At 41.3% G+C, this 10,076-nt stretch overlaps 1 protein-coding gene across 2 annotated transcripts; it reads left to right on the forward strand.

The window, feature by feature from the left end:
* The first annotated feature begins 2,012 nt into the window (after nt 1-2,012).
* klhl26 (kelch-like family member 26) lies at nt 2,013-9,447 on the forward strand. 2 transcript variants are annotated; one of them, XM_023426548.2, is made up of 3 exons: nt 2,013-2,314; nt 5,480-5,662; nt 6,187-9,447. In XM_023426548.2, the coding sequence occupies exons 1-3, from the start codon at nt 2,265-2,267 to the stop codon at nt 7,766-7,768; spliced, it is 1,815 nt and encodes a 604-aa protein (XP_023282316.1). In that variant the 5' UTR covers nt 2,013-2,264; the 3' UTR covers nt 7,769-9,447. The 2 variants fall into 2 exon arrangements, with proteins under 2 accessions (XP_023282316.1, XP_023282317.1); XM_023426549.2 differs by lacking the exon at nt 5,480-5,662.
* The last annotated feature ends 629 nt before the right edge of the window (nt 9,448-10,076 follow it).

The raw sequence follows: 10,076 nt of genomic DNA on the forward strand, positions 1-10,076 counted from the left end.
CCTGATTCCGCTCCATAAAGAGAAACCTGTACTTGGAAGGTGGGTATGGAATGAGGAGAACAATGTAAAATTTAAGGGTTATTGTTATGAGCAGATTCGTGGTGGTTTATCGGGGTGAGAGCAACTCTGACTAGTGATCAAAAGAGTTCAGCCGTTTGTACTGGTGCAACACAATGATTTATTACAAGGTCTGTTAAGTTTTACACAGCACCAAGTTAAGCCACCAAAAATAAAATAGCTAAAATGTCTTAAAATGTCTTTAATAATATGGGCTAAAAACAATTAAAATTCCATTTAAAAAAAAAAAAAAAAAAAAAAAGGGATGAGGAGAGCTAAAAAGGTCCATATTATTAAAATACAGGAGGCTAAAAAGTCACTCAGCTTAACAAAAGGGGGATAAAGTGACCGTGTGAGTCCTGGTGCTGCTGCCTCGCCGGTGTCGAACCTCCTCGCTCTGCGGCTGCGTGTACGTCGCGTCCTGACGCTCCTTTCCTTCTGTTGCTGGCTGGCGTTCAGGACAGCCGCCGCCTCTCAGATGCTTGTTGTGGCTCCCGATTCCTCCCTCTGCTCGTCCTGGTGCCTCAGTCCGTGTAGTTCCTCACCGACGCCGGCTCTCTCCTCTCGTGCAGCGTCTGCCCTCTCCGTCTGTCACGCTCTTCACCTCTACCTGTGCAGTGTTTTCGCACGAGTTGTCACTACTGACAGGGAGCATGCTCAATGGTAGGGGTGGGCGGATCGATTTAAATATCGATAGTATCGATACTAACGTTGGTATTGGGTATTGATCGATACTTGTGTGATGAGATCGATTCTTAAGTTTCAGTTTATCTTCTGTAGAACTCCAGGCATTTACAGAGTGACCGACTGGCCGTATAACACCGCTCTTCTCTCTCTTCACTCATGCTCAATTAGCCCCTTCCCTTTCCTTCGCTCCGCGGCTTCCACTGCTACACTCACTCACTCACTCACTCACTCACCCACCCACTCACTCACTCACTCACCCACCCACCCACTCACTCACTCACTCACTCACTCACTGCCTGTGGCTTTTTATTTGCCTGAAAACTTTGTCCTGTGTTTTATTATCATCATAAACATGATTAATTAAAGGAAAACTTACAAAATAATTAAATAATCATGAAAATTCAAGTTTTCATTCAAATTTGCATATTAATGATGCATTCACTTAATAAATTATGATACATTGCTCCCCCTACACATAAGTACATGGTAGTAGTAAAAAGGATCGGTATTGGTATCGGTATCGGCAATACTGGCCCTGTATTTACTTGGTATTGGATCGATACCAAATTTTGCAGTATCGCACAGCCCTACTCAATGGACAAATCAGGATTTCCCAGAAAGCCTTCCTTCATAACTTTTGGGAAGAAAGCAATCAAATTAAATAATTGGTGGGTAGAAGTAACATTCCTACTTTCAGTGAAACATGTATTTTTGGAAAAATTTAAAACAGAGCAATAAAAATATAAAAGACTATAACTCAAACCCCCAGGTATGACGGATCCCTGACAGCTACTGGGCTCCGGTGCTTGTTTGCTGTGGTCAGCAGAAATATATAATCAACCTCGTTGTAATCAAATACAATTTAAATCCCTCAATTCTGTGATGTTGAAGTGAAGTACCGATACCTCACAGCACTCAAGGGCTTGAACTGAGCTCCAGCAATTAATTGTCTGTCAGCAGAGAACTATTTTGATAATCGATTGATAGTTTTTGTCATTTTTCAAACAAAATACCAAACATTATGTGGTTCCCACTTCTCAAAGGTCAGGATTTTATGCAATTTTGTCGTATATGATAGAAAACTGAATATATTTTGGTTTTACACTGTTCAGTCAAAAAAAAAACAAGCTATGAGAGAACATGGGATTGGGCAGTGGGTATTTTATCTGGTGTTATTTCACTACTGACGTTTTATAAATAAATCGATAATGAAAATAATTAGTAGTTGCGGCCATAGATCAGATCTAAACACTTCTTCCACCCCCTGGTTGGATTGTGACAATGGCGCCTCCCAGTGGGCAGAAGCTGTCAGTACAGGGGGAGGACGGGTATCAAACAGCCGGCAGGAGAGGTCATCACCGTCTTCACTGCAGGTCCACAGACAGACTGCTCTCTGTCCGTGCCTGAACAACAGGCTGTTGTTTCTGCACTTGTAAAGCACCATGAACAGGCCTGCCGTGCCGTTGACCTTCTGGTAACAGTCCTGAAGATGCCCTATGCGAGCTGCCCTGTGCTAGAAGATGGCGGAGTCGGATGGTGGGGATTTTGCTTCGAAACATCCGCAGAACAGGTGAGTGAAGCGGGGTGAGGGTGTGGTGTGTCTGTGGTGTTGGACTGGTCTCTTGGTGTTACCTTGTTCGAAGTCTCCACGGCTTCGGGACTGCAGCTCAGTCCGAGCCTGCTGGGGCGTCCCGGCGCCGCGGCTAGACACCAGGAAACACCGAGGAGCTGCCCGGGCCTCCAGGCATCCGCACTGCTTTCGTTTTCTATCGATGACCCGCTGTGGGAAAAAAGTAAGGATGTAACAGTTGTCAATTTAGAGGAGGTGACACACATAAGCCAGTCTGCTGTGTTGTAACAGGTGAACATAACCAGATTTGTAGTCAGTTTTTAGGACAGGTCATTGATAAGCGTTTATCTCTCTACCTCTCCTGTACAAGCTCTTGTTTACTTAAGATTCATGTATGCCTAAGTATATGTAGGTAGAATTGCGTTTGTGCATATCACGGTGTCTTTGTGTTTATATTTCTTTTAGAATAATTATATCCTGTGCAAACACACAAACATGAATAATAAATATTATCATGGCAAAATTAATACTTTGATGCACACTGCCTTAATGTTCCTGTCATCATTAGATTGCCTTAACTGCAATAATTAACCAACTGCGGCTGAAACTAAAGATTATTTTCACCAACAATCAATAGATTAATCCATAAAATATCAAAAAATGGTGAAAAACTTTTATTCACAATCTCTGAGCCCAACGTTATGTCTTAAAATTGCTTTTTTGTCAGACCTGAAGTCCAAACCCAAAGATATTCAAATTGCAATCATATGACAAAGAAAAGCAGCAACTTTTCACATTTGAGAAGCTAAAGCCACCAAGTGTCTGAAAGTTTTGCTCGATAATGGACTTAAATGATTGATTAATAATCAAAATAGTTGCCGTTTGTTTTTCTGTGAATCGACTAATTGTTTCAGCTTTAAAACCAACCAAACACATCCAAAGTTAGGTGCAGACAATGATCTAACAATAATCGGCCTAACCGGCCACACATTGCTCAGCAAAGTTTAAAGTTGTGAACAGAAATGGTAAAGTTAAATGTGGACAGTCTGTTCTCTTGTTTTTATGAATGATTCTATTGTGATTAAAATCGGATGCAACACCCAAATTGCCCATACTGCATGTATTGATATTTATTTTTAAGAATTTAAAAATCTGATTACAATATATCAGTCAATAGTCATTTTTAATATAAAAGCAGAGATTAAAGTTTTTTTTGTTGCTTCAATTTGGTTGTTTTTCCATGGGACACATGTCACAGTGAGAAAAGCTCAGGTGTTATCAACAAACCTAATGAAGACTGAAGTCCGTTTAGCTGCTCATTTTCAGGGTGCTGGTGTTGTGCATGGTGCTTCACTGTCACACTGTTGTGGGCCACTGGAAAACTTGAATATAACAGAGCCGCTGTTTTTGTTATCAGTAACTAACACCTGTGGCTTTTCCTACTGAGTAAAATGTCTGCTGTGAAAAAGGAGTACTGTGACTGAGAGTGGGACTGCTAAAGTTGAAAAATAAACACACGACCAAATTGCCCTATGAGACACCTAGAGCTTTTTCCTAGAGCTTTTCAGCCACTGTTTCATACTTATTCCGTTGTCTGACAACAAAAACAAAAATGTATGTATATGAAAACAGCTTCATTGTAAATCTGGCTGTATTAAAATACGGTATATGTGAGTAGAGAGAGAGGGGGAGAAGCAAACAGATACAGAGCTGAAACTAGCTGACACTTGAAGAATGAAGACGTGACAATGTCAGTTTTTTACAGCGGATCCACAACAGTTTTCAACTACGTCCTGAATCTTTGATTTTCAATGATTGAATTGTTTTCAGTCTGTCTTTTGGAGTCTCCTCACCGTGACATGCTATGACGCCAATAGCTGTTGGTTGGCTGGCAGATGATGAGATCCTCAGCTTATTTCTGCAGTAAAAGTGTCAAGAGACACTTAGCATGCCTAAACCTAAACGAAACCTTTTTAGGACCAAGTAACCCATAATTTGATATTCTTTTAATTTAACAGGCTCACTTTGTAGTGGAGGGACTAGTACCCGCTCCATTCAGATGAACATCTGCGGTTTTCATGCAATATAGGCAATTTAATACAAACCTACATTTTCAAAACGATAAGAGAAAAAAAATCATCTTATATTTGGGCCAATATGGTATATAATGGCAAGACTGGTTCAAATTACTGCAGTCATATCTTTGGCACAGATTAGCAACAGTGTTGGCTGATAAAATAAACCAGGTCAATCTATTGCCTGGGCTTTAGTTCCATCTATATCTACAGTTCAGTCCAGATTATTAAAGTTATAGTAATATTTAAAAAGTGCCATTTGACCATATCCATGAAGCATGAAGTCTCAATGACTAAATACACAAGATCAGGCCACAGGTATGTAAAGTCTGGAAAAGTAAGAGCACTGTCATATCTGTAAGTTATTGTTCAGTTGAATATAAAATTGTTAGATCCATGTACACACAGGCCTAAATGCTTCGTGGCTTCAGTCTTCAGGCCATTCATTAAATATTGCATGACCTAATTTCTCCCTGGTATCAAACAGTGATCTGAATATTAAAAATATTGGGTTAAAAAAAATGGGATCATTCCTTATGTAGTGTTTTAATTTAAAGTGATACCAGGAAGATAATTAATCTCACAGTTTCTGTCTGTGGTCATAATGTCTCATAAAGTCTTTATTTTGTACAATGTTTGTTGACACTTGCATGCACAATAATATTATCTCTACCCAATGCAATGGGTTTTATACCCACAACATGTTGTTTCTGCACCCTGCGATTTTATATGTAGGCTTACTTTTGATATAATGTTTCCACCCCCCGTGATCATGCTTCTTACTGGCAGATTCATTTCAGTGTTCTATGCTCAGCAATGAGGTGGCAATGTTGCTTCTATGTAGTGTGTTCAGATACGCTCTCATTTCTCTTTTCCCCCTGGTCGATTGTAACAGATTAGATTAATCTCATCACTACTTCGATACAGATTAGATTACTTCATCACTATTTCTTTGTGCATCTACATCTTTGGTTAACACCAAAAGCTACAAATCCACAATTTAAGTACTGGAAAAAGGTTGTAGTTATTTGAAAAAAGTGCAGGATCCCTTGATTCACTGCTTGTGACTCGGCCTGTCTTTCTCTTCCAGTATGGCTAACAAGAATAGCACCCTGCGCTGTACTTTCTCAGCCCCAAGCCACAGTACCACTCTCCTTCAGGGCTTGTCGGTCTTGCGGGCTCAGGGCCAACTACTTGATGTCGTGCTGGCCATCAATGAGGAGCGCTTCCAGGTCCACAAAGCTGTGCTGGCTGCTTGTAGTGATTACTTCAGGTTAGTGAAATCATAAGACCCTTTACTGGCCATTTACATTTTTAATTGGAAGCACTTAGCTGATGCTCTTAGCCAGAGCAATTTATACTGAGAGCACTGTTAGAGTAAGCAGTTCACAGATCAATCATATTCAAAGCAATTTAGTTGGGAGGGGAAGGTAAGGGTGGGAGAAACAAAATGCAAAATTGTGTACTCGCTTGTGCTTGTTTTTTCTTTCATTTTGTCTTTTGATATGAGCCATTATACTTAATAATTTATATTTAGAGAATTCCTACTGATTATAAATTGTAGAATGATATATTCCAGACATTAACAAATGTTTGAAAAATGTAGCCAAATCTACTCTTAATGTTGTTTTGCACATTTTTTCTTTAAAAAGTAGTTTTCAGTTCATCTGCCGTGGACACCAGACCTAAAAAACAATAATTTAGAAAGATTCTGTTACTTAGTCATGGAAATTATTGCTCTGCATTTACATGAGATGGAATTATAAAAATGTTTTTTACTGACTTTTTGTGTTTCAGAGCAATGTTTACCGGAGGCATGAGGGAGTCAAATCAAGATACCATTGAGCTTAAGGGCTTGTCTGCCCGTGGGCTGAAACACATCATCGACTTTGCCTACAGTGCAGAAGTCACATTGGACCTGGACTGCATTCAGGACGTCCTCGGAGCAGCGGTGTTTCTTCAGATGGTCCCAGTCGTGGAGCTCTGCGAAGAGTTCCTCAAGTCAGCGATGAGCGTGGAGACATGCCTGCACATCGGCCAGATGGCCACCACCTTCAGCCTGTCTTCCCTCAAGGAGTCGGTGGATACCTTCACCTTTCGTCACTTCCTCCAAATTGCTGAGGAGGAGGACTTTCTGCACATTCCCATGGAGCGCCTCGTCTTCTTCCTGCAGAGCAACAAACTGAAAAACTGTAGCGAGATCGACCTCTTCCACGCCGCCATCAGGTGGCTCCAGTATGACGAGTCCCGCCGGGCTCAAGCCAGCAGTGTCCTCTGCCATGTCCGCTTCCCACTAATGCGCTCCTCAGAGCTGGTGGACAGTGTTCAGACGGTGGACATCATGGTGGAGGACGTGCTGTGCCGGCAGTATCTCCTCGAGGCCTTCAATTACCAGATCCTTCCTTTCCGACAGCATGAGATGCGGTCCTCGCGGACACTCATTCGTTCTGATGTCATGTCACTCATCACCTTTGGTGGCACGCCCTACACTGACAACGACCGCACAGTGAGCACCAAGGTGTACTATCTCCCTGACATCGCTTCCCGCCAGTTCAAAGAGCTGACGGAGATGGAGACAGGGTGCAGCCACGCTTGTGTTGCTGTACTTGATAACTTTGTGTACGTCGTCGGCGGGCAGCACTTACAGTACCGCAGCGGCGAGGGCGCAGTGGACAGCTGTTTCCGCTACGACCCACACCTGAGCCAGTGGCTACGGATCCAACCCCTGCAGGAGGCCCGTATCCAGTTTCAGCTCAACGTGTTGCACGGACAGCTGTACGCCACCGGAGGGCGCAATCGATCTGGCAGCCTGTCGTCTGTGGAGTGTTACTGCCCAAAGAAGAATGAGTGGACTTATGTGGAGCCACTTAAACGCAGGATTTGGGGTCATGCAGGGACTCCATGTGGAGAAAAGCTTTATATCTCAGGGGGTTACGGCGTCTCACTGGATGACAAAAAAACTCTTCACTGCTATGATCCCGTATCAGACCAGTGGGACTTCAGAGCTCCCATGAATGAACCCAGAGTGTTGCATGCCATGATCAGCAGCAGGGATCGGGTCTATGCACTGGGCGGTCGCATGGACCACGTGGACCGCTGTTTTGATGTGCTGGCCGTCGAGTATTACATTCCAGAGAACGACCAGTGGACCACCGTCAGTCCCATGAGGGCAGGGCAGTCCGAGGCAGGCTGCTGCTTACTGGACAGGAAGATCTACATCGTTGGAGGCTACAACTGGCACCTGAACAACGTCACAAGCATCGTGCAGGTGTACAACACAGAGACAGATGAGTGGGAGAGGGATTTGCACTTCCCAGAATCTTTTGCTGGCATCGCTTGTACGCCGATTATACTTCCACAAAACACCACACAACGCTAACTGCCAGACCTGTGACTGTGAAGATTTTATTCCATGTGCTCTTTCTACCGAACACTGACTCGACACTAGGTGTGAACGTAATATAAGCTGTTAGTGTGAGTGTGGGGGGGTTTAGTTGAGGGAATGACCTGAAAAGCTACGAAGCAGCATTACACAAAATAATGTATTATTTTGTATCTTTGCTTTGGGTGAGGTGTGTCTAATCAAGAGGTAGACCTTCATTGATATGAGCAAACCATCATATGAAAACTCTAAAGGGTTTTTATGTTGGGACACTTTTATAATACACTTTTGAATTACGGGATTTGAGAGTTTGTCATTATTCACCAAAACATTTTGATACGTTCCAGTGGAAAAGCCTTTAGCAAGATGATTTTGAGAGTAATTTCCTGTTTAAATAACAGATTGACTGATATATTATTGCCAGTCTGATTTTCAGTCAGCTATGACATAATATACAGTATAATCAGTCTTTTTATAACATATAATCAGTCTTTGATTATTGTACACTTGCCTATTTGGAAAATCTAAAATCACTGACAAATGAACTGAAGATATAGGTTCTCTTTCAGAATAGCATAAGCAAAAATTATAACACGTTATTACAAACTATTAGTGATTCTGTGAAAGTGTTATTGTTTCACCAATCAAGGGCTTAAGTTTCAGACGGCACAAAGAGGCTCTTTGATTTTATCCTATCCTTTTATCGGAGTAGATTTGATTTGATAATCGCATCTTTGAGTGAAGGCCTTGAGTTAAAATTTGCTGTGCAAAGGTATTAAGAGACTCAACCTTTATAATGTTGGACTTTTTGATTGTACAGTTGTGTGTATTTTTTTTTTATTTGTTGTTTTATTATTCTACCAAAAAAAGATAACTGATAATCTTAACTGTTTTTACACGTCTCCTAAAATGTACTGATCAACAAACCACATACCGATGCACAGAATTGATTGCACGAATTAACACAAGCATTGGATGTGTCTCAACTTCGAATCAGTGATTCCACATTATGGTGTTAATGTTCTTTCTTTCGCCCCTCAGTCAACGTTACAAGCCAGTGTGGACCTCTTAACGCTGCAACATAAATCTTTGATGTTTGTGCCCATTAGAATGTCAGTGTGTGCTGCTTTTTATGTTAAACAAGTGCTACATGTTGCTTTCAGTACATGCTTCTGTCCCAAGCACAGTAACATTTAATGTTGCAGGGGATAACTGTCTTTTAAAAAAAAAAAAAGAAAATGTAACTACTGAGCTGTTGCTCAAACCCTCACAAATCTGTAACTCACATGGTAAACATGCTCAAAGTATTTGTCATGGCTGATACCGACTTGTGTTTTTATTTGACTGCCTTGCTGCACTTTTAAGCAGTATCTATCAGACATCTGATTCTGCTGCTGAAGTTATAACTGTACTTAATGTGTGTATAAGGAAGAAACAAGCTTAAAGTTCTTATTTCCTTTTTAAATGTGACCATCTGTATGATGGTGAGGAGTGTCCATTTTAAAACTGTCTCCTGTTTGCCTTAGTGTTTCTTTGTCTTGTTCTACCTGTACCAGTTAAAGCACATTACATTGTTGAACTGCAATATAAAAGAAAGCACTGTAGTCAAAGGGGAATGTAGACATTTGTGTAGCTTTATGTGCATCCTTTATTAAAGGTGTATCATATTTTAAAAATATCCTTCACGTGCTTTTTGTTTTTCGAGTTTGATAAGATGACGCACACAAGCCAACTGAAGCGCTGCGTCACATCATAAAAGTTGAAATGTTTGTGTCCACTCATTGCCACTGACAAAGTACTGTGCAGTTTTGCCTGATAAGAAAAATTATACTTCTTTTAAATCCAAGAAAAATGTCTTCTAGTAGATTTGCATTGATATTTAGGGTCATAGTCCTTGGGAATTTTTATTTTCTACTTGATGATGTCGAGCTGTCCAGGTGCAGAGGCAGCAAAGACTGCACCTTGACACGTGGAATGTAAAGGTGCAGCAGCGCCTTAACTCTGTGGTGTCCGGCCACCATGCTCCATATAACCATGCACCGTGATTTGCTCGTGGTACAATAATGAACAGAGATTTTTAACCAGCTCCAATGGTTCCTTTAAGCCTTTAGATGTTGATCTGGGATTCATTTTTACCTCACTGATCATTCTGTGTTGTGTCTTTGGAGTCATCTTAGCTGGACGTCCACTTCTAGGGAGAGTAGCCACAGAACTAAATCGTGTCCATTTATAGCCAGTTTGTTTAACTCTGGAATGATGACTATCTTAACTCTTTGAGATGCCTTTGTAACCCTCTCAGCTTTTT

This window comes from Seriola lalandi, unplaced genomic scaffold (assembly GCF_002814215.2).
Source record: "Seriola lalandi dorsalis isolate HSWRI2012SDOR001 ecotype SW California unplaced genomic scaffold, Sedor1 jcf7180002054829, whole genome shotgun sequence".
NCBI lineage: Eukaryota > Metazoa > Chordata > Actinopteri > Carangiformes > Carangidae > Seriola > Seriola lalandi.